At 40.9% G+C, this 25,644-nt stretch overlaps 1 protein-coding gene across 46 annotated transcripts in view; it reads right to left on the bottom strand.

The window, feature by feature from the left end:
• The window catches only part of ANK2 (ankyrin 2), a gene marked incomplete at its 5' end in the record, with an annotated part of 366,277 nt that overhangs the window by 87,734 nt on the left and 252,899 nt on the right, over positions 1–25,644 (bottom strand). For 33 of the 46 annotated variants that reach the window (XM_082051544.1, XM_082051555.1, XM_082051526.1 and 30 more), the window contains 11 exons: positions 1,937–2,035; positions 2,142–2,240; positions 3,679–3,876; positions 5,637–5,735; positions 6,496–6,594; positions 8,549–8,746; positions 9,403–9,501; positions 12,724–12,822; positions 12,994–13,092; positions 16,039–16,236; positions 18,143–18,241. In XM_082051544.1, coding sequence (XP_081907670.1) covers positions 1,937–2,035; positions 2,142–2,240; positions 3,679–3,876; positions 5,637–5,735; positions 6,496–6,594; positions 8,549–8,746; positions 9,403–9,501; positions 12,724–12,822; positions 12,994–13,092; positions 16,039–16,236; positions 18,143–18,241 — 1,386 coding nt within the window. Of the gene's footprint in view, positions 1–1,936; positions 2,036–2,141; positions 2,241–3,678; positions 3,877–4,895; positions 4,923–5,636; positions 5,736–6,495; positions 6,595–8,548; positions 8,747–9,402; positions 9,502–12,723; positions 12,823–12,993; positions 13,093–16,038; positions 16,237–18,142; positions 18,242–25,644 lie in introns of those variants that run through there. The other 13 variants (XM_082051548.1, XM_082051550.1, XM_082051543.1 and 10 more) reach the window with 5 other exon arrangements.

Genomic DNA, 25,644 nt, shown 5'->3' with positions numbered 1-25,644 from the left:
TTGCAATTGGCTTTGAAAGCAAGCAGAGAATATACTGGAAGAAAACACCAAGTTGATTCACTGTACACTTATGCAAAGCCCGGGGCCAGGCTCTGAAAGACACACTCCTAGAGTTCTCTCTTTTGCAAACAAATAGAACCAAGTAATGCTTCGTAGTACTAATTATATAGTGATAGTTCAGCACTTTACAATTCTTATATTTACAGTTTGCATGCATGGCCTGCTAAAAAATCAAAGGAGGATTTTACTGTGATTTTAGTGCAAATAAATTTGCTGTCTTTACTTAAACATCAGTGCAGTTCTTCAAAAGCAGAAATCAGCCATATTATTTTTCACTGGAAATGGCACAAAGCATCATGCAGGCTTTCTCCAGCTAAAGACCAAGAAGCAATATAGGTTACTGATTCTTTAACACACCTATCCTCAATCCATCCAGGATGGATTTACTCTTTAAACAGAGTCCACAGTACCAGCTGACAGACTGCCAGTATTTTTAATAGTCCTTAGGCAGGAAATTTTGGAGAAGCACTGCCCCGTACTCTCATACGAACTTGCTGACTTTAATGAAATTATTCTAAGTAAGTGAAATACCTGGGGAAATGTCATCAGAACCTGGTCCAGAGGCCTCTCAGACATAGAGTGAGATTTAATACTAGAGATGCAAGCATGTCTGTCCCTTTAGTTAACCTCCAAATACCTCAGCTGAATGACTTGGCAGCTACCATTTGGATCCTGCTAGTGTCTGCTTCATTAATTCTTATCAGCTGTTTTTCTAGTAGTGTTGCTCAGTTCTTTTGGAATCCTTGGGTTTTGCCTATTGATTTCGGGTGATCTCACAAGGGATGGGCCAGCATCTTATATTTATTTACTTGGCTAACTGTTTTTTACCACGTTAAGCTGTGACCACTGTGATGAAATAGCCCTATTTGAGAAAATAATCTATCCCATAGGTCACAGCTGGGGACAACAGAGCTGACCAGAATGAGCAGCAGACCACGAGCCTGTTATTTTGACTAGATCTTACAAATACTAAGTATGTCACTAGAAATATCAATGGACTTTTTCACATTGACCCCAAGACATCCAATGTGAAGCTAGCAGCTAGCTATTGCCTGATGCCAGCTTTAACTGAGCTGAAGCCTTGCAGCTCCTGAGTTAGCCTCTCCTTCTGCTAAGGGCGATGTGATGGTATCTGGGATGCAATACACTGTTGCAGCCACCAGAACCTCTCTGTGTATACTCAGGAGATACACAATTCTTGCTACAAGTTGTATAACATTCAGCTGCTGTGCACACCAGTTTACACTAGAAGAAATTGCTGAAATCAGTGGATTTCATTCTGGCTTTGGCTATAGGCAGTCAGGTCCATTTCAGTAGAACCAGTCAGTAACACTGTACCCCGATCCCCCTCAAAAAATCCCCAAACCTCTCTTCAATAAACTGCATTCCCCCACCACAGCTGCTTCCTCTCCCAAAGTCGTTCCACCCACGCTTCGATCAGCAGCAAATTCTTCCCACTCTTCTCCCAGCAGACTGGAGAGAACCTGGCATCCCCCTCCAAGTGTCTGCATCTGCATTTTTAGTTACTAGTTTGGCAGCACACTGGTATGACACTGGTTGTAAACCATGTGCAAATGAGACGAGAAATAAGCTCGCATTTGTTAGTTTGCAAGTAAAAAGAAAAAATAAAATGAAATAGATTCTCTATCTCGTTCTTTCATACACTCAAAGAGCTACTTGACTTTTCTTTTGTGAACACTACACAATGAGATATTATAGAGAGGAGGTATTCTACTACAGCCACGAATCACCATATGTTGACACTTATGCAATAAATATAGTTTCCTAGTGAAAAGGCACCTATCGTATGTGTTTGTAGTGCTTGGTTACCAGGTTCATAATAAAAAGCAAAAGCAAGCAATGAAAAATTCTTTACCTTTGTTTTAGCATTGACATTTGCTCCCTGCTTGAGAAGAAAATTCACCATTTTGATGTTTCCATAGTGACACGCCACAATTAAAGGTGTATAACCAAGCTACAATAAAAGAACAAATAAGTGAAACCGCAAGCTCAGTGGAACACTCCTTTACAACAGTAGCATCTTTTGGCACACTGGAGACAGTAGCCACTCCACAATTTACCTTTGTCTGAGCATCTTGGTTTGCACCATGTTTGGTGAGTATTTCAGCTACATTCACTTTATCCTCTTGAGCTGCAAGGTGTAAGGATGTCAGTCCAGTCTGGAGGCAGAATATACAAAATAAAAAAATAAAGATAAAAAAGAAAACTACTTTACATGGGGAAAGAAATCTAGACTTTATCGCTTTCTCATCTTTAAAACATAAAGTGATCCTAACTATAGCTTCTAAGTATGGGTGGCTTTTTTAAACAAAGTTGAGTTGATGTTTCCCCTGTTCTGGCTGACAAACAGCTCCAAAGCAATTACATCACCATAATCACGGAGTAAAACTTTCAGGCATCAATGATCATGCTCAGATTTTATACAGTAATGTCACTGGGGAAGCTGAGAGGGCCATTAATAAATTAGGGAAGCATATTCACTGTATTTCCCTTTCCTCAGACAACAAAGGGAACCTTGACAACTGCAGGCAAGAGTCAAAATGAAGAAAACAACTCCAGAAATAGATTTTGTTCAAAGATGCCAAGGAAATTGACGAAGCCTTTAACTACAAGCTCACTGCAATCACACACACAGTACTTGCCTGTGAGCAAGGGAATAAATTTTGTAAGAGAAATGAAAATCACTTTGTTTCTCATTTGTTAGATGGTATATTACACCAATGTCAGACAATGAGAGACTTGAGCCTTCTATTTTGACTTTAAGTAAATAAGACTTACGTATATGCCTGGATACATCTGGTGACCTATGGAGAACTACAATACTGTTGGGGGTTTTTTTGAGGAACCGTCTTGTATTCTATGAGAAATCTGTCATGTACAATCATAAAAAAATATAAAATCTTGGAAAGCTCCTCCACAGGATCTTTGTCATTCACCGCTCTGTTAATAATATTGTTTTGTTATTTGCCAGACACCACCAATGTCTTCCATTTGCAAAGAAGGCTGAAGGGTAAGTATATGATAAAAAGCACCTCTGCTGGCAAATGTACCAAACTATTTTAGACTGCAGCTCTCAGGTTTCTGATACATATTGCTAAATCTACCCCTGGACCCACAAACTCTAGAATTTTACACTCCTCTTCCTTACCATCCAATGTAAAACTTCAGGAGCACATGTGAAACACCCAAGAGATGGCAAGGTTGCAGCATGACAAAAGCACCACAGTCCTGCCTTGTTGAATGCTCAGGAACAATTTTCTCTTGGTCTGCTTTTCCTCCTGTAACCTCTCTGCCCAAGCCAGATGTTATATCATTCTCCTCCAGTCATGGCAAACAGCTGCAGCTTCTCCTGTGTGTTACTCAGTACAGCTATTCATTACATGATATAAGTTTACTGGTTAATCCATCTGTCAGTCCTAGATATCCACTTCTCACTTTTACTGTTCTCTCATCTGTTATCACTTCTGCAGACCCACAAATATGTACATAAGGAAGTGAAGCAGAGAATTTCTGACAACGTGACATCATTCCCACACTGCACTTTGCATCTTACTGGATACTGCTACCCATAGTATTTTGTCTCCGGTTGTGAGTTACCTTTGTTGCCACGTGGATATTGGCTCCTTTCTCCAAAAGCAAGGTCACCATGTCAGTGTGACCTTCTTGGGAGGCCAAATGAAGTGGGGTGACTCCCTGCTTGGTCAAAATGTTTGTCTCAGCCCCATAGTTCAATAGAGTGGTAGCTATCTGCATCTGATTCTTCTTGGCAGCAATATGCAGAGGGGTGTATCCATTCTAACATCAGTCAGGAGACAAAATGAGAATAAAGTTAACAAAACAGCCATGTAAGCCTAGGAAGTCAGACACCCTAAAACAGTATTATTTCATGTTACCCCTTATCACTAGAGATGAGAGTTCATTAAATTTTCAAGGCCAGACATGTCCCACATGGCCCTGCTGTCCCATTGTTTTGTCTGTCTGTAGTTTTTGCCATCCAAACTAGAACCAAGCCTGCCCTTGCCATGGTGGGTAAGACTGTTCATCTGATACCCTCAAATTATCTTGAGTTTGACACCTATCTTTTGAATAACGTATGTTGTAAATATTCACTTCTGACTGATGAGTGACATTCTCTGGGATGAGTGACGGGTGCCCACTCTTCATTGCATGGTGCTTTTTTGGAGTGTGTGGATAGAGGTGTGTTTGCCTATGGAATTTTGATATGCGTGTCATTCACGGCACTGGCTGGGAACAGTAAAAGGGGGGAATGTTTTTTTTGATCAAATTAATCATTTAAGCAAAGCAGAAAGGCATTGATGGTACTTTTTGGCAACAAGGCTACTTCCCATGTTTAATAGCTTTACAATGCACCACAGGGAAAAATTCTGGGTTACAGCAGACAGTCTGTCTGGGAGTGTTCTGTTGGTCTGTTTTTAAAACAGAGCTCTACCAAACTCTTCTACTGCAACTGTAGCTGTTGCTGCTCTCCATGCACCACAATGGAAACAACAGCTCTGATATAATCACTTAACAGACGGGCTGCGTTTTTTGGCAGCGTGCACAACAGCAGTCTCACACGGGGCAGAACATTCTGAAATCAGCACCAATTCACTCATTATTTTCTCCTTTTTGGTCACCTCTGCCTAACACGGTGATATGATGATACTGTTCCCAATCCCAGAATGAACTCTCCATATGCATGATCAGAATACGTGCAGTTTCTAATATTACACAATACTAAAGTGAGTTCCAGCTACAACTAAAACTCACAAGCATGAAAATGGGCTTAGAGAATTGCATGCACATATACCTACACATTTATATTTCTTCTTTTCCAATGAAGGTGTGCAAGAGCCATATGCCAATTTAGGCAGGGGCTCATCCAGCCAGGCTGTGTGAACCTCCCATGGCTCAGCAACTTGCTCACAGAATCACAGAATGTCAGGGATTGGAAGGGGCCTCGAAAGCTCATCCAGTCCAATCCCCCTGCCGGAGCAGGAACACCCAGATGAGGTTACACAGGAAGGTGTCCAGGCGGGTTTGAATGTCTGCAGAGAAGGAGACTCCACAACCTCCCTGGGCAGCCTGTTCCAGTGTCTGTCACCATCACTGAGAAGTTTCTTCTCATATTTAAGTGGATCCTCCTGTGTTACAGTTTGAACCCATTACCATTATCATTGGTTGTCATCGAGAAGAGCCTGGGTCCATCCTTGTGACACTCATCCTTTATGTATTTATAAACATTAATAAGGTCACCCCTCAGTCTCCTCCAAACTAGAGCCCCAGCTCCCTCAGCCTTTCCTCATGAGAATGATGCTCCACTCCATCATCTTCGTTGCTCTGCGCTCAGTGACCTTCTGACCACCCCCTCGGCTCTCACAACCCCCGTTCAGCCCGTCCCTGGCCGCCCACACCCCGGGGATTATTTTATTTCTTTACACCCAGCGGACATTCCCGCACCGCACCGCTCCCCAGTGCCGGCGGGCGGCCGGGGCCGAGGGGCGGGGCGGAGCCGAGGGGCGGGGCCAGAGGCGAGGGGCGGGGCCGGAGCTCACCTTGGCGGTCGCGTGGGGCGAGGCGCCCTTCTCCAGCAGCAGCAGCGCCACCTTCTGGTTGTCGTAGTGTGCGGCCACGTGCAGGGGGGTGAGGCCGTTCTGTGGGGGGTTAGGGCGTTAGGCTGCGCTCGCCGCGTTACGGAGCCGTTAGTGGGGGCGCCCGGGGGAGAAGCAGCGGAGGGGGAACGCGGGGGGCTCTCGGGCACCGGCTGCCTGAGGCCACGGACCTGGTTTCCATCTCCCCAGCTCCCAGGATGCACAATTCCCGCAGCACGGGGTAGGCGCCGCGTAATTGACAATTGAGATTTTTACAGTATGGAGAGCTCAGTGCAACCTCAGGAACATTTCTGTCTCCAGAGCGGCACACCCTCCCACCAGGGACCCGTAACAACACTTCAGCCGCACTGTCTCCACCACTCTTTGGGGACTGACACCTTAACAAGCCAACACAACCGCACGAAAGCAGCCACAGCCGCCTTTCCCGTGCATGTTGCGCACAGTTCCTTCCCAAACAAGAATCCAAAATGCTGCTGGATTTTCACAGAATCACAGAATGTCAGGGATTGGAAGGGACCTCGAAAGCTCATCCAGTCCAATCCCCCCACTGGAGCAGGAACACCCAGATGAGGTTACACAGGAAGGTGTCCAGGCGGGTTTGAATGTCTGCAGAGAAGGAGACTCCACAACCCCCCTGGGCAGCCTGGGCCAGTGTCTGTCACCCTCACTGAGAAGTTTCTTCTCAAATTTAAGTGGAACTTCCTGTGTTCCAGTTTGTAGCCGTTGCCCCTTGTCCTATCATTGGTTGTCACCGAGAAGAGCCTGGCTCCATCCTCCTGACACTTTTCTTTCTCGTCATTACCTTGCCGGCTGAGTCGGGAGAGGCACGGCGCTGCAGCAGGAGTTTCGCCACTTCCAGGCTCCCATATTTGGCCGCCACATGCAGAGGTGTGAATCCCTTCTGAAAAGTTCCAGGATACAAAAAGCAGGAGTTTGTGTTAAAGGTCATGCTGACATCTCTCTTTTAATAACTATGTATTAACAAACACTTATTCTTCAACCTGTATTCTCGTTGGCAGAATCAACAGCCATACCTAGAAACAGCAGCATCTCTTGAAAGCATCTAGAAACATGAAAAACAAGAAAACACTTTCCCTTCTATTCTTTCCTACGTACATGCTGTCAGGCTGGCAGACATTTTATCAGATGCTCTACCAGCATCACGCACTGTGTGTGGGGGCAGTGAAGGCACTTGTTAAAATTTCTACTCCAAATAAGCTGCATTTTCAGTTTCATGCTGACAGCTGTGGAAGTATTTCCTGTATCAATTGTTGCCAGTAACAATGAAACACCAACTAAATTCAGTGAGAAAAGCTCCAAACTTTGTATGCTTCCTTTAGAGAGTTTGTTGAAGAATGATTTATATTTAAACTCATGTATCCATACAGGCACTAAGTTCTGCTGCAGCCTCTGAGCTTCAGCTGAAAAAAGTCATGCCTGACTGGCAGTGCTTGTGGAAATGCATTGTGACAAGACTAAAAATATTGCCTTTAAAAAAAAGAGCCCTTTTTGGTCTAATAATGCTTGTCAGTAAAGCACAGGCATAGGTTCTGCATCAAACGAACACGCCCTTTGCCTATTATGTTAATTTTTAAAATCATGTTGACATGGAACACTCATGGATGCAGGACAGCAGGTGGCAGACTGCACCGCTGCCCAGACGGTAATTCGAGGGAGCTACAATGACCTATTTGCCTGACACAAAAGTCATATGTAATGTTTATTATCATTATCATCTTCTTCCAATAATCCCACCTCGAAAAGAGTTTACGTCAGTGAATCTCAAACATTTCCAGTTCATGAATCACAGGTTTTTAGAGAGATTATCTTCTGGACTACAGCTTCTCCTAGTCATAATTATATAATGTTCCTGCAGTACTAAAGCCATTGCCATAAAGTGATATGGAAAATTAGGAAAGTATTTAGTGTATTTTTAGCCATTTTAATGTGATTTAACAGCTGGATAAAAGGAGAACATCAAGCATTTCCAGTAATCTGTGGATCATAATTTGAAAATTGCTGGTTTAGTCTTTTAAACCCCGGAAGACACCCCATTATACAAAAAATATGTTTTAAGCTTCAACTGTAAAATCGGGAGCACTTTTTCAGATCCAAAACAATAGCAAGAATCCCTTAATCACATGTAATAAATTTGCAAAATATACCTTGGCACAAAATTCTGTTCGCAGCTAGCTGTTTTCTTATGTGATCATCACTGTCAGGATTCTATTGGTAAACGTTTTTGGCTAACAAAATAATGATTCCGCAGACTATTTCTTCTATAAACCCAGACAAAATGGCCTATTGTGTGGTATGACACCTCACAAATAGAACCACTGAAAATAGATTCAGCATTAAATGAGGCTTGACAGATGCTGAATTGTATGTTTTAGGAACATTCCTTTCAGCTAGTACAGACCAGAATTATTTAACTATTTAAATAAACAAGGTACTAAAAAATAAATAGGCCTGTTCATTTAAAAAATCCCCCCACTTTTCTACTTTGAAAATATTTGCCAAAAAAGACCTACTCATAACACAATGGCGAAGTAAGAGGCAAGGACCTAATGTATATTTTAAACCTGTTGAGGCCATGTATTTATCATGATCTGCATGTGGCTCCAGCAGGAAGCAAACTCCCAAGTTTAGATGACAAGAAAATCTGTCAAAATTTGATTAACTTCTGATACATTACTTCAGTCTATCAGATTGCTGTTGATTAAGATTGAATAAGAACAAAAGACCCAAACTAGCTCAGTTTCCTAGTGTGAAAGTACATTCTCCATTGAATGGCCATGGGCCACCACACACCGCCTGAGCTACCAGAATATAAAACACAAAGCATTTTGTCTTACTTTGGTGGACATGGAGTGTGAGGCACCTGCCTCTAGGAGAACAGATGCAACATCAACCTGTCCCTCTCTGGCAGAGATGTGCAGCGGGGTGTATCCATTTGTCGTTGCAGCATCGGGGTGGGCCATGTGCTGTAGCAGAAGCTGGACGATCTCCGTTTTACCCAAGCGAGAGGCAATGTGCAGTGGAGTCTGTTCTTCCTACAACTCAAATCGAGTAGATAATTAGCACAGGTAGAACCACCCTGAACACAATCTTCTCATTGATCCCAACAGACCTATCTATGCATTTGTCTTGCAGAAATCATAGGAAGTAATAGTACCCAAAAAAAGGCAGCAAAGGAGTGCTTGCAAGTTAAATTTTGTGATGAGCTTCAGCAGTCTTATTAGAACAGAGATAACTACAAAGAAAAACATTGCTTTCCTTTTATCAAGGACAGCTGACCTGAATTGCCCCCAGTGATAATCCAGACTGTGGAGCATCATGCTCAGCAATAAAACCAGGGAGAGAGTTTTTGCAAAGGAGCCGTTGCTCAGAAACTGGCTGGCCATCAGCCTGCTTATGGGAGGTGGGGAGTGATTGCACTCCCATCACTTGTGAGGGGGAGGGTTTATGCTTTATTTTGTTTTGTTTTCTTTCTCCTTCACCTATTAAATGGGCTTTATCTCAATCCAAGAGATTTTCTCACTTTCACCCTTCTGATTATCTCCCCCATCCCGGCACAGGGGCAGTAAGCAAACAGTGAGCAGAGCTGAGCTGCCGGCCGGGGTCAGCCCACCACACACATTCTCTCTGGAAGATCTACACATATTTTTGAGTGAAAGAAAAACAAAAAAATTTTAAGCAGAACACCTACCCTGGCTCGGGCATCAACCAGGGCCCCGTTTCTCAGGAGGCAGCGAACTACTTCCACCTGCCCAGCACGTGCCGCCATGTGCAGCGCAGTTTCTCCACGCTGCATAAAAGCAAAAGTATCTCAGTGTTCTAAAACTCCATGAAGAAACAGAAGCTCAAAGGGTGTAAGCTCTACCCACGTCAACTTGTGCAGAGACCCACATTTCCACCAGCTGAGAATCTGGCTTCAGACCCAGCAACAGGCAGTGCAGAAGAGTGTGTGCATACACAGAATCACAGAATGTGAGGGATTAGAAGGGACCTCGAAAGATCATCCAGTCCAATCCCCCCACTGGAGCAGGAACACCCAGATGAGGTTACACAGGAAGGCGTCCAGGTGGGTTTTGAATGTCTCCAGAGAAGGAGACTCCACAACCTCCCTGGGCAGCCTGTTCCAGTGTCTGTCACCCTCACTGAGAAGAAGTTTCTTCTCAAATTTAAGTGGAACCTCCTGTGTTCCAGTTTGAGCCCATTAGCCCTTGTCTTACCATTGGTTGTCACAGAGAAGAGCCTGGCTCCCTCCTCGTGGCACTCATCCCTTTTTATAAACATTTATATATTTATATTTATTATTATATTTATATTATATTATATATTTATATTATATATTATATATTATATTATATATATATTATATATATTATATATTATATTATATTATATATTTATAAACATTTATAAACATTAATGAGGTCACCCACAATATTCCAGATGGGGTCTCACCATGGCAGAGTAGAGGGGAAGGAGAACCTCTCTGACCTACTAACCACCCCCTTCTAATACACCCCAGGTACCATTGGCCTTCCTGGCCACAAGGGCACAGTGCTGGCTCATGGTCATCCTGATGTCCCCCAGGGCCCCCAGGTCCCTTTCCCCTACACTGCTCATATACATGTTGCTGGGCCTTGGGTACACTGCGATTTGCAAACACAGTGATCCCAGACAAGCATGATCTCAGTACAGAGGGTCAGAATGAAAATCCTGATTCACAGAAAATTCTGCCATATAGATTCCGCTGGTCACATATGCTCCTCAGCTTTCTACATAACGGTGCATCAGCTTGAGCACTGCACCGGAGAGAAGAGTGTATTGAGCCTGTCTCTCCCAAGGGATTGTGAGGCACATGAGCCTCAAGATGGAAGGGGATATCTTTCCAGATGGTCTTTTCCTGCAGACTGTGTGGAGTTGGCAGCTTTCAAAGCCCTTGCAGTGGCTGTGCACAGCTGAGCCAGCATATGAAATGTGTAAAATCTGTGCTCAGCAGTGTGGCTCTGTCTGCAGGCTATGGAATGAATCTTGTTTCAAGCCTTTTGTAGCCCACAGAATCTGAAGGAAAATATTAAATTTTGGAAAGCTGACTGGGGTGATGTGGAATTTCAAGTCAGGATAATAAAGTATGGATGACGCATTCAAAGCATGTACTTTTTGCATGGGTTTGCAAAGGAACGCTGGGAGTGTGCCTTGAGGACTGCATTTCTAGCTTAATTTTGCACTGTCCAACATCCTCTGAGTGCACTGTCATAAAGTGGACTGAAACAGTCCCTGTGCAGCTCATCGGTGTCTGGTACATTAGGTACTGGGACAGTTCCACAATCAAGAGCTCTGTATTGATCTGTTATGACAACACAGCAGGACTGATCGCTTCTTTGTACTAATTGTTCCTTCCCCTAACTCTAGAGCTGGAGTATATTGTTGTAAGGCTTTTACCCCCAGGACTATCAAGTTAAACTGCAATTGCCAAAATGAACACTCTGGTCAAGATCTTTTGCATCAGAATCAGGAATCACATCTTCTCGTCCTGCATTTAGATGTAGCAAAAGCAGCAACCTGAGCTTGCCTACTATTATGAACTTCTTATTAAAGCAAACCCTCTTCACCAGGAGTTGATTTATCTTTTCATTTTAAAATTAACATTGTATTACCAGCTCTGATTAGTAAGTAGGCAACAAACAAAATCCCACAAGCCCTAGCTACAAATCTTAATACAGAATTTCATCTCTATAAAGTTTATTACCTGAAGAATGAGCTGTTTAAAATGTGAATAACTTTTACATTTCACACACTCTAAAGATCAAATTTCTGTAATGACCCTTTTGTACTTGCATTAGCAAAGCAGTTCAGCTTTTGGAAACAGTGAGTAATTCAACAGGGAACTTCAGCTTACCAATTAAATGCTGAGACACAAGTGTAGCATAAATTGTAAAGTGTTAAACTTTGCACACAAATGTCTGGTGACACCACCACAATATTTACACCACAATAATTGCTTCCACAATAATTTCTCATTGGCTGTCATATCATTGATGAAGATTTTATATAAAGATTGCTTCCATTAAAAAGTATGAAAACAGTAAGAGGTTTTGTCAAAAAGAGTCTATTCTAACAATTCAAGCAAAAAATCCAGTGTGCTCAACATTGTTTTACTAGGTTCCATATAACATTTTTTTAAATGAGAAAAACTGATGAGTCCAGTGCACCTGGATTACTCAAATTTTCTTGTTTTGTTGTTGGAAACGCTTAATTTATAATATTATTTACTGGTAAAGAGCTGCTTTCAAAATGAAGATGGTCCAAAGTTAAATATTTTACATTTGATATTGACATGTTTATATTGACAAATTCAAACACTAAGGTATCTATAAAATACAACTGAGGAAACTGCCATGTTCTTGTTATTCTTCCTGGTAACTAGGCTATAGGTATACAAACACTGATTTCTATGGTAAGTCATGTTCTGCATTTTGTGTTATCTCCCAAAGGTCACATTTTCTAAATTTAAGTATGTTCCTGTGAAAGGCACCAGTTCCCGGAATTTCCTGTATAAGAGGAACATCTTGACTATAACATTTTTACTTTCTGTTTGTTAGGTTTTAAGCATTTTATACCCTTTCACTGGTACAAATGACACAATTTCATGGCAGCCAGCGAAACTATGCAAGCAGAAATTAGAGCCATTTGGACTTAAATTTCATCATTCAAAAACAGTCTTTCCCATGACTTGGCTTATATTCAGTTTTGGATGAATTTCACGAGCTTTCTTTTTAGGGGAAACTTGACCTACTGAAGCACTGCTCAGGAATACATGAACTACAGATACCTTATAATGCTCATACAACTGCCATTTTCCCCTCTTCACTGTTTGGGATGCTAGTATAATTTGTCCTAAAGTGCAATACACTCATAAAGCACCATTAAAATGTGACCTTTGGTTGAAGTGCATGGTAGGCTAGACCCTTTCTGTAGGAGGTACTGCAGAGATGATTCTAGTCAAAGCCATACTCACAATGTTAGTGACATCGGGAGAGGCTCCGTTCTGCAGCAGAAGGAGGACTATGTTCAAGTGGCCCATAAATGCAGCCACGTGTATTGGTGTGAGGCCCGACTGCGAAACAAAGCAAGAGCAGTTTTACTCCTCTGCACCGGCATAGGGAAGGGGCTTCTTCGTTTAAATAAAACATAAGTGAAAGTGAGGTATGAGAGGAAAGAGGAAAAAAAGAAGCAAAAAAGTAGAGAGAGGAGGAGTGTTTCTTCAGGACATTAAACATTTTTCTACCTCTGTTATAGCCTGGATTGAAGCCCCATATTTCACCAGGAGTTCCATGACTTTGATGCGATTTTTCTTGCAGGCAATGTGCAGTGGAGTAAAACCATTCTGTGCAAAAGACAGTCATGTTAGTTAAAAACATGCAGCTACACTTTCCACACGGCTCCATGCTGGCGCACTGGGAGCAGAAGTGTTAGAGTACCAGAAGCTTCTTTAAGCACAAACGGTTATGAATTACAGACATCTCCCAGTAATCTGAGGCAGAACAAAGCAGTGCTGCTGCTTTCTTCTCAGGCCATGGGGAGAAACTGAACATCCGCCTCCAAAAGCCAAATACAGACACGTCCATTTGGACTTCAAAGTGTGAGCGCACACACGCATGTGGTGCCGAAGGTTGCACACATGTATGTGTAAGAATGACTTAAAGCAGTTCCAAATATTGCCTAACCCAAGGAAAACATAAGAAATTATACTGACTGGTTTGAAATCAGTTAGTGTCTTTTGAAATGTTTAATGCATATTCTGTACCGCTCTAGGAAAAGAGCAGAATGGAGTACTTCTCCCACATTCTGCCTTCTTGTTTTTTATAGAATATCTTGTAATCTAAGCATCTATGTCTATTTATTTGTATATTTATGCATCAATCTACAGCATGCTGTATTCATGTTTGTGTGTGTGTGTGTGTGTGTGTGTGCATTCTGTGAGGTATCTTAAATAATCACTGCTTCAGCTGTAGTTTCACAATATGGAGTGTTCATTCTTGAAGCAATTGTGGCCCCTCTTCTTTTATTTCTGCTTTGTAAGAGAGGTATCAGCCCTCATTTGGATTAAAATTAAATGGGGCAGGGACAGGAACAAAAGGGAGGTGGGGAAAGGAACATCTGAAATCAAGATTGCAACCTAGCGTTTTTGTATTGTGAGAGAATATTTTTAGCGTTGTGCTTGCCGTCGGCACATATTCATTTCTTTGAAAATACTTATTCAGTGAGATTGGGGTGCATATCAAAGCATGTCTTCATACTATATGCTGTAATACATTTTTTGGCTTCAAGCTGGGTTTATGTACTATCATAGTTAATGCAGGTTAAGTGTGTGTCTGAAGCTAAACAAACAAATTATTCACCATATGTGAACATTTAAGTGAAAAACACAGGTAACATTTTTAGATAACGCTGAAAAAATGCTTTTTTTCTAACGAGAAGGATCAGTATTGCTAAATGCTCAACTAGCAGTAAAGAGAACTTAGTGAAATCTTAGCTCATGGGAAGAGACATATAACAGATTATTCTACAGTCAGCTTCTGTTAAGGGAAATGTTAATTACTAGATGATTTGAAGGTGCTTTAAAGCATATACAAATTGAAAAAGCTGAGAACTCATATAGTGCTTGTATCCCCAAATCATTTTGCAAACATTAACAATTATTTTTTAAGTCTAGCTAAAAGTGAATTATTTGTATATTTTTTCCACCATAGGACTCTGCTGAATATTATTACCATTGTTAGCCTTCTGCAATTTCTAAAGTAGGAATTAAAACCATTAGATATTTTACTTCCCATACAACAGCTCTAAATATATTTCATAGGGAGTTTTACTGTATCAGAACTTTTCATATTTTCACTTAAATATACTGCCTAAGTTGATTTAATTTTGCTGCTTCTATTTAAGTGAGGAACAGTTTGATGGGGGAGAGGAAAAGGCAGAAAAAAATCTATCACTAACAAAAATTCTAGGCATAATATATTAAATACTATAAACAATCCAGAAGCTACAAATCCCTGACGGGAGAGGAAAAAGAAACAAACAGTTTGGAGAGAAGCGCCTGAGGGTGTTCTCCTTTCATTTCAGGATGGATGTTTTGCAGGGAGGGGAGGAAGGGAGGAACAGAAGGTATATTTCTGGTCATAGAGGGAAAAAAAGGAAGATGTGGGGGCTAGCATACAATGTGTATGTGTGGGAGCTGAGGAAAGTACAGCTAAAGATAATCAGGAGGCTGGAAAGAAGAAAGGGTGAAAACAGCATTGAAAACACCAACCGAGTGAACATGATACTGAGAAAGATAAAACAAAAGCATAAGAAGAGGAAGCAAGAGGGATTACGGGATGTGTGTGTATAGAAAGGCCAGGAAAAATGAGAGGGCAGAAGAAAATCGGTCAATAAAAAGTCCGTTGCAAGGAAGTAAGGGAAGAGAGGGACAGGGAGAGACTTCACAGGAAAACAAAGGATCATCTTGAAGGCAAGAAGCTGGAGAGGACATCCGAGTGGCCTGTGGGAAAGTTCTGTGGAAGCACTGAATACAGGAGGTGACGGCAGACTTCTTGCCATGCACAAGTATCTCAAGTGTGCACAGCCTCTTTCCCACAGTGAGTGTAATATATTGGTATTTTGACTTCCATCCAGCTAACAGTTCATGGGGGACACTTCCTATTAGAGAAAATTGGAATCTTGTTTGGGCTTGGATAAATTAAAGACTCTTGAAAGCTTTATACGCTAGCAAAGCCAAATGTGATGCTTTTCCTTCAGTTTGGAAATAACGGTCTGATCAATGAATGAAAGAAATCATACCTGTTTTCCTTTAAGCATCAGAACTGTTTTTTAAAAAAGAAGAACAGTGGCACCTAATAGCAGGGAATGCCATAGTATGATAAATGCAGAAATACTAGCTTTTTCATATCTTTTCTCTATGCCAATTAGCTTAGTGATTCAGCTGAAAGCTTAAAAATTATTTGTGTATCATATCACACAGTATAGAAAACAAACTATTAATGCAATAAAATACCAATGCGTAAGTTAGCATCAACTAGAATTGGCTGTGATTTTAGGAACTGTGTAGAGCTTCCAGACCTGATACTACAGCCACTTGCCACGGGACATGGTCCATGACTAGGCCTAATGATGAGAGATAAAATACTGGTTACCAGCAGGTGTGACAAGCCCTGGTGGGACTGCAACTACTTAAGGTTGCCGGAGTTTGTTGAGAGAGTTTTCACTTAGCTGTGCTGGCAAAAGCTACTCATCTGCCCTTTGTTACATGACACAGGTGGGACAGGTTTACCAGGGCACGAGCATTGGGATTTGCTCTCTTGTCCAGAAGAAGTTTGGTGACACGGTAGTGACCGCAGTGGGCGGCCACGTGGAGGGCGGTCAGGTAATCCAGCGTGACATCGTCCACGGGAGCTTTGTGCTGCAGTAGGTGTTTGACGCATTCCACGTGGTCCCCCTGGGCTGCCATGTGAAGTGGAGAGAGCCCGTTCTGTGGCAAAAGCAAACAGAACAGTAACTTCTAGTACCTCTCACTTAGATAGTGGCACATACCAGAAGGATGCCATCGTGAATTTGCAGAGTACCCCCATCACAGAAACAGAGATGCATCTGAGCTACAGACACCCTTAGTCACCCTTTGCGTTCCAGCAAATGTAGGGAAATCTAGAGAAACATCATATAAATAACTAAAATCAGAAATTAATCAAAGCAAAAGAATCTAAGAGTCTTTCCCATGATTTAATATTTAATAAAACATATCTTGACCTTAAAAGACAGTTCTAAGGACATAAATCATAACACAAACATAGGTTGTGTGTTAATTAGAGGAAAAGCATCTACTTACCCATCACCATGTTTATTAAGGAACTTGCATTTTTTTAAGTGCTCAACAGAAAAACAAACTATATTGGTAAAACCTGACCCCTGAGCTTCTTGGGAAATGATTCTTTCAACCTCCAGCACGGTTGGACCTTTTGTTCAAACCACAACACTTGAAGGGCAGTGGAAGTGGGAGTTTTATAGCCCTTAGCAAAGGAAGTTACATTTAAATCTAGTTTCATTTTACATGTAATGAGATAATTAAAAAACATTGTGTTCTTAAAGACAGGCTATAACATATAGGCATGAACAGGTAACTGTGTTGGTGTGGTCAAACTGACTCTTTATTTGTCACCTGGAAGGCGGAATTTTACACTGGCCAGTTCTGCTTTGCTCAATTCTCCACACAGAGGGGACGCCCAGATGCTGCCATGGCAATGCTGATATTTTGTCCTTACTGGCAACATCTGCCTTTGAATGACAACATCTGGGAATCCTGCCTGAAGTGTGCACAGTATACGTGGCAGGGTCTGTTCCTCTGAGCCTCTCTAAGTGAAGTGAGGCTGTTGTCAGATGGGGTTCACCTAACCATCTTCTCCCACCAAAGGAATCAGTGAAGCTACAAGGAATCTTTTCCTTACACTTCCGATCTCCCTGTGGATCTCTCCTGTAAAAAACGGAGGACCTGGACTACTTGGTGCTATCAGGGATGCATAGCTTGAGCACGTCCTTATTTGATGTGGTTGATATGCATGCAACCCAGTGAGAAAACCTCCCGAAGACTATAAAGAGAAAAAAATCTCAAGCCTCCAATAAGGGTAACTATGGGTCAGAATATGCTAATTGCCCTTGTTTTGAGCTGTGTTTGAGGGAGTAGGGTTGAGTAAACAGTACAATGGGCTGAAATCAATATTTAAATTGTCCCTCCTGATCTTGCAGGGGACCTCAAGCATATTTGCAATACTCTGTACTGCTGTTTTCCCCCTCATGATATCAGCTACCTTTGTGATATAAAGTGCTGCTCAGTGGGGTTTGCTATTATACTGCAAGTATCTTTATCTCACTGGTTTCACAAAAGTGACAGTATTCGTAGGAAATGCATTCATCTAAGATGCACACTCTTGAGAAATCAGTCAGGCCACACTGAAATGATTTTCCAAGTCTGAAATAGCCCCATAGAGAAGCTCCAAGTCACAGGTCCTATTTAGCTTATATGAAGAATCAGAAAATACATACCAGGAATCATCTCTTAGGAGTCACTGACCCAGATTTCCCATCTCTGTGCTCGATGGTCTCAGGAAGCCACAAAAGTGAAGTGCTTGCAGTAGCACGGTATATCATATGTTTAGTCTGATATTACAGAGAAGGGCAAAGAAGTGTATACTGTTTCATATATATTTGGAAAGGATGGTCCCTAATTATATAACCATAACCTTACTTTTGGATCATTTAGCCATTAATACATTTCCTTTGGGAGAATGGAAGTGTTCCTGTCTTCTTCTCTGTCCTTTCAGTGACATTAAAAATTCTATGGCAAGTTACATAGAGCTGTTAACATATCCTAGCAAGACACACACCTTGGTCCTTGCAAGCAGTGGGGCACCTCGTTCCAGAAGCAGCTCCACAACTTGGTCATGTCCACTTCTTGCAGCACAGTGGAGAGGAGTAAGTCCATCCTTGAAGTAAAATGAGGGAAAACAAATGAGCACATCCCCAGCTGTCCATCCTGGCATGCTGAGGAACACCCTTCCAGGAACACAGCCCCACAAGTATGTAAAAAAGTTTATTTTGGGGACTCCTAACTACAGGTGGTGCTACAACATGAAGTTTCATCCCTATTCTTACTTGCACCAGTAAAGGACACTTTAAGGTTACCTTTTCAGAGAGGAAGCCCACTGTGTGTTGAAATCTTTTATCAAAGAGGATAACATGAGCATGCATTGCCTCCTCCCCTCTTTCTCCTCTGCACGGCTTTAATATTGTATTGCCTCTCTCTGAATAATGTGTGCTGGGCCAAGGCTGCTCCGTTAATCACATCTGGTCATTTGGATTTCTTTTGATGCAGGGATGAAATAAGAAAGGTCCATGCTAGAAAATTTACTCTAGAATTTATTTGTGGGGGTTTTTTGTTTATTTGTTTGTTTTGTTTTTAAACAGGCAGCAGGAGAAAGAAGATTTTAAAACAGAAACAAACAGAACAAAACCTTTCATTTCTGAGATTGAGTGGCAAACAGAAAGCGAACAATTCTTTGCTAAAATTGCTGTGGGAGCACCAACTTCACAATATTTTTTCCATTGCAGAACACCACCTTATACCTAGAGACTTGCTCAGGCTGCCCAGTAATGGTCACAGAAGTGGTAGCAAAAGATGTGTCAATGAAACATTTAGATAGGAGAATGCATTCTAGGTAATTCTGCTACAGCTTTGATTTTATGCATAAGAACACAGGAAATATGAAGCCAGAAAAATGGTTGGAAAAGGATATTAGTGCTGAATGACAGAAAAATCATAAGATATAGAAACCCAAGTTTTCATCTCATTTGACCTTGATGCTGTTCAAGCATGCACTCTGACAATTCATCAATCCTCATTCAATAGAGAGGTTTATAAAGGTGAAATGGCAATAGCTTTTAATCACAAGAAAAGCCTTCTCCGTTTGAGACACACTGCTTGTCTTCGATGAGGTAGATGCTATTATTCTATGTGGCTTTCTGAAAGAATCTAGTAACAGCATGATTAAAAGATGAATATACTGGTATGAAATAGATCTATTACTTACAGGATAAAAAAGTAGCAAAAATACAATAGCATGGCCTTAAGTATGAATTAGTGACCCTGCTTCATACACAGATGCACTGTCTTGCTGGAGTTTGGGGGAAGTCTATAGTGCCGTATTTTTACTTCTACTACTAACAGTTCAATTAAAAGTGGCTCTAGATTGCCCAATGCCATTGCAATTGCAACATCGTTTTGGCTACACAAACATAGCCCTTTAATACTTTACATATGATAGTTGCAAGAACTAGATCCTCCCTCATCCTCAGTTTCAAAAGCACCTTCCTGAGTTAGCAGAGCACAAAGCTCCACCTCAGTGATGAACTGAAGTCTGCAGGGAGGAATTTTTCTCATATATCTACTGTTTCCAGAGATTTTTCAGTACCATGTGAAGGTGTCAGGTGTGCCCTGACACTCACTATCTCAGAGGCATCACTAAATCCCATGGAAGCTTTGCAATGAAATTCAACAGATGCAAGATCAAACCCACAAACAGAATTCAAGGCTGTCCAGCAACTGGCAGATCAGGGCAATGTAAAGGAATTGGGTACTGCTAGCTTATCTATTTTTTTCAGAGTATCCTAAATCAAGACTGTAAATGCACAACAGAGGTTTATGTCCATCTCGCTGCCAAAGGGATTCATACACATACTTCCCAAGGTGAGAATGTATCTCAAACGTATTTCTCGGAAAGGTTTTTAGTATTTCTTTCCGGTTTCTGGCATTTTGTGCTCCATATTTTTAATCAATGTAGGAAGTTCACTTTCCTTATCTGCATAGTGACTATGATGTTATTCTATTCAACAGAACAGCAAAAGAAAGGCAGAATTGTGTGAACTCTTGAAAAAAACAAGGCAAATCCCCAGAGGGAGAAAAAAAAGAACAGTACAAGCTAAGAAACATATCAACTCCACAAGAAAGGCTAGCTTTCATAATAATAGCAACTAAATTGTTTAAAAGCACGATTTCTCCTCTGTTCTTATCTATAATTCCCTATAAAAGTAGAGACCAAAATTTTATATCTATCCTATCCTGCCACAGTTTTTATAAATGCATCACCATTTCCTATCTCTGCAGCCTTGCCATATAACACTTTCCTCTTTCTGCCCTGGGGAAAACAGCATGTATATTTTAAAATGATTGTATATTTAATACTGTAGATTCTATTTTTGCTTTTGTTTACTTCAAAGATGAAGGAGAGTGAAAAGGAAGAGTTGTTGCAGTAAAAGAATTAGTACATAATACAATGAGGCCAAACTAACATTAGCCAACAACAGGAGACACACTGGTGTAGCAAACCAATCCTCTTTTGTACCATTATCTATTCGCTCTGAAATCTACTGCAGGACTCTGCCTACGTATCTTTTAAATCATTCCATTGCTAACTCATACACCGTGTAAATTGAAGAACACAGGCTGACAAAAATATCAAACACGTCATTTGACAGGACATACAACACTGGGTTGAAGAGACACAGACTTGAAGCACAGATAATGGATTTCCCATGAGCATAAAGGCTGCCATGCTGGGAGACAGGAAATTCAACATATTTATATTTTAGAGAATTCCAATATTTATCTCCTCATCCCAAATAATGCATAATGGTGAGCTATATGTTTTCATCTTCCAAATAACATCCTGCACCTAGTATTCTGCTCTTCCCATACGCGGTACTCTGCTAGCGCACACTTTGCAATGTAACGAACAGGTGGGTCACTGTTAGAAATGACACTACACTCCTCTCTGTATGCATGGAAACCATGAAATTCCATCACTCCTAATTTCCTCTTAGATGATCATCAAATAGAAGGTAAACTTTTGCCTTTTTTTCTTGAAAATCAATCACTGGTCATTTTTTAACCTGCAAAATTAATTCTGAATTCTGTGCATGACTCCTAACTACAGGGCTCAGGAAGATAAATTATCGGGTCATTTCACAGTGATTAAAATGCTTTACCTTCAGCTTACCAGAGCAACTGAGATAAAAAACAGCTGTGCTTATCAGAAATTCTTAATCGGAAATTATTTGGGTAGTATCTTAACAGGACAATTGTGTACTTTCAGTGCTCATTCGAATGAAGACTGATGAGAACACATGAGCATCAAAGGCGAGATTACCAAAGATTTCTTCTAAACTGCAGCTGCGTACTCTCATTTTTATAAGGATAAAGTAAAATTTTAGTATTCTGTATGTTAGACATGCAAAATCTTCTAATTTTTCTTGACAAATAAAGACCTTTTCATTTTTCATTACTGCTAAACCTCATCTCTTTAAAAATGAACAAGGCAAGTGTCTCCCTTGACTCTAAGCTCTCAGAGCCTTGGCATAATTAAACACACTCTAAAGTATTCATCCAGATATGCCATTAAAAGTACAAATTTTTAAAATACAGAAAAAAAAAACCCCATGTATTTGCTCAAGATGTTAACTTAAATAATTCTAAATAATAGTCACTCACTATTTATATAGCTTGCTTAGATAATCTGCACAGCATCCCTTGCCCCTCCCTTGTAAACATTGTATGAATCCACTCATTTTTTTATACTCAGTATCTGCATTGTGACCAGATATTTATAATCTGACATTGCTTTAGGAATGGCAAAAACTGCCAATGAATTATTAGTGCTCTGTGCATGTGTGAAGACTAGGAGAAAACACAGCATACTGCCAGGACAGTGTTAGGACAGTGGCTTTATGGTGGGAAACCCACTATATGTGGTAACAGCAGAGAGCCATTCTTGTTCTGTCAGGCTGCATATTTATAAAAGGAGACACTATTACAAATAAATCTCAATAGGTTCCCAGAATGAGCATTAAGGGGTGTTGAAGCTCATTCACCACAAAAAATAAATCATGCAACTTCCACCTCCCACGGTTTCCTTCCTTTTCTTTTCCCATTGGCATCATACATCTCTGGGACCGACCGTCCACTTCTTTCAGCTCCAGCTGGGCCTCCTTTCTTTTCTGTGGCTCTTCTCCAACCCAAATGTCACACCAGACTTTCTCCCCACCATCAGCACATCTACTCCCCTCCCCAGCTCCAGCTGCCACGCTCCAGGCACACAACGTGTTTACTTTCCCACACAATAAGCTTTCCATTCCAAGACTAGATGCTCTCTTCCATTCCAGCAATTTTTTTTTCAACTGTAAATATTCTGGACAAGAGCCTGCAAGAGGATTCTAAAGAAAAGTCTCAGAGCAAGAAAAGTTTAATTTCAATCTTGGTGAGATTCAATAGAAAAAACACAATGTGTGACAACTTCAGCATCTGAGACAGGTGAATGTGTTGCCCCCACCTCTCCTAGAGCTGTTTGCATAGTCACACAACAATGCAAATACTAGTAAGTTGTCGAAGGTCTGTGAATAACACTGTATTTTAAAAGTAAAAAAGCAAACAAACTCTAAAAAAGCCTCACATTCTTGCCCTTCTTCCCTATACATTTTCTATAGAGAGATTATACAAATAGAGATATTATAAAAACTGCATTCGTAAAGAATACTGCTAAAGCCATTTAGTAGTGACAGAACATCCTGACTGTTACTATTCCATTATATCAGAATATTCATATATTTAATAGAAATACATCTATTTTGGTTGTGCTGACATTGCTCTGGGTTTAAATGCTTAAAATAACTCTCCCTGTAATAACCCTTACTATGTTTCAGGAAGGCTACACATGCTTTCCTTCTCTCAAAGTGAGAACTGATAAGTGCCACGTTACTCTTGACCACACGGCATCGATTTAATCATAAATTGAATTTTCAGCCATCTTTTAGAGACTAAGTTTCTGCGCACTGATTCCTAGCTACAGTTTGCACAATTGCTTCTGAAACCAAACTTTACTGGTCAGCAGTTTAGCTAAATTCTTAATTTTGTAAAAAAAAGTTCAAGTTCTTATTCAGGTAAACTTTTAAATATTAAAAGTTTTTAGCATAAGAAATTTTACTCATTAATCATCTAGCAAACACAACTCCAGATGAGGCTGGTATGTAAATACAAATAGCACAAAAGCAGATATGACAGATAGTACTAAAAGTACCCTATTAATATCATTGTGAATGGAGTTTACATTTTTGCCTCAGACACATTATAAAAGAGAAACAAGATTCTGCCTTTTAAAAAGTTATTCAATAGTTTGCTGAGAAAAACGGTAAAACCCCCAAAATTTAAGTAAAATTTTATTTTTAAATATATAAATGTAGCAAGCAGATTTAGTTGCAATTCTACATCTTTATACTCTAGTCAGAAATGCCATAAAGATCCAGCAAATACATTATGAAAAGTATAGAAAATGAAAATATTTAATTCCTACACTAAGGAGGACTTTCCTCTGACATACAACATTAACTATGGAACAGTAGGACACATCAATAATTTACTCCCTTTGAAGAATGTACATTTAAGTTTCTTTTCTTTTAGGCGATACAGGGGCTCCTAATAGATTGTTCCAGTGGAACATTTTCAAGCGTAAAAAGATTTCACAGATTAACCAGGCAAAATTAAAGTACTGAGGCTCACTGAAAATCTGCTAAAAGAAGTTTTTGTATCTTAATTTATGCATCATTAGATGTCAGATAATAAAGCAAGATAAAAATAAACTGAATGAAAGCAATGAGTACTTCTTTAACAAAAGAGGGTGGGTTTTTTTAATATGGTATTGAGACCAAGAAGAAAAGCCCAAGCTGCCCGGCAGTGAAATATCCTAGTACACTTAATTCCACTGTTTTTCAGTGAATCTGGCCTGCTGGAAGAATGCAGGTGTTCCTCAGGAGAATGAAGAGGCACGTATGGAAAGGCAAGCATGTTAGTACCAAGGAGGGGGAGGCGCAAGTCTTTCCTTTGCAGTACAAAACACACGTATGCACGGCATGCAACACACAACCTACCTCTTCCATACCCTACATACTCACGGCCATAGCAAAGCACACAAGGCATGCGGACAAAGCAAAGGGGAAAGAAAAAGACACCGAGACTATATAAACAGTTGGCATGAAGACGAGATCACGCCACGGAGAGACTGACAGCAAAGCCAAAGCTCTGGAATCTCCCCCACTGTGAAGGACACGCAGCCGACCAGCACCGTGGGCCTTTGAGCAGGGAGGAGGCAGGAGATGAAAGCAAGAGGAAGCTGCTGAGCCTGTGCAAACTGGGATAGATGTGCTCCAGGATACCTCTATGGGTTTTCACTGATATCTTCGTGCTGACAGTTTTTGAGTTAATGTAGCAGCTGGCAAAGGGCAGGAAGCCACGACAATGAGAAGACTCTAAAATTAGCACCTTCCACCTACGCTGGGCAAAGTCCTGTTCTTTCAGTTTCATTCACAACTGCACATCAATCTTTCTGGGTGACTGGGGAACAGAATACACCTTGACCTCATAAAATCCAAGATGTCCTTTACAGTCACCTGGGCCCACTTGTCCCACAAGCCAAATAAACACCCAAGTACTGAGCAGGAAATGGGTGAACTCGATATTGTCATTTCACAGGCCAAATGGACCATTTCTGTATGACTACTGTGCTTATGAGTATGTGGAATATACTGACTATTACTATTTAGAAGCCTCTTTACTATGAGATTTTAGGCACTTATTGTGGAGAATTTGCCCAGGGATGATTTACTGCACACCTTCATGGGAGGTGGCATTTCCCATCATCAGTAACTCAACTAGGAAAAGGAAAAAAAAAAAAAAGCAAGAGACATAATTTCATAAATAATCAGAAATCAAAATCATAATCACATATAGAGCTATATGATAATCACAATTGTCTTCCTAGCTTATGAAGCAACAAATGGTCGATGAAATTAATAGCAAAGTAACTGTAGAGGTTGGATCAACCACAAGGGCAGTTGCATAGGGTATCCTTATCTTTCTACCTCATTAAACAAAAACTATATTGTTTTAGTTTGAAACTCTTATGTCCAGCTCTAAACTTTGTTGTCTGAAAGACCCTCTGTTACTTGGTGACACATTTTTGCAGACCAGTGCTTATAACCAGCAGCTTTCAAGAATGAGTCCTGTGGAGTTCAATTTGCACATTTTCCTGGATGACTCCGAAATCCAATTTTAAATAATTAACTCTGCCCATATAAATCGATTGGCAAAATAAAGAGCGAAGTATTGGTGTGACATTGCTGCAGAGAGGAGGTTACTTTGTCCCCAGGATTGAGCCCAGTAAAAAGTGACGGGCAGCCCCGAAGGCAGGTTTTGTTAGGCATGCTATGATGGGCACAGACATTCAGGACTCAGGGGACTGAAAGGCTTAGCTGAGTCCAGATCCCCCACTTTCCACTGCTGTGC

Source organism: Streptopelia decaocto, assembly GCF_964273445.1.
Source record: "Streptopelia decaocto genome assembly, chromosome: 4".
Taxonomy (NCBI): domain Eukaryota; kingdom Metazoa; phylum Chordata; class Aves; order Columbiformes; family Columbidae; genus Streptopelia; species Streptopelia decaocto.
This window is presented reverse-complemented; position numbering and strand designations above follow the sequence as displayed.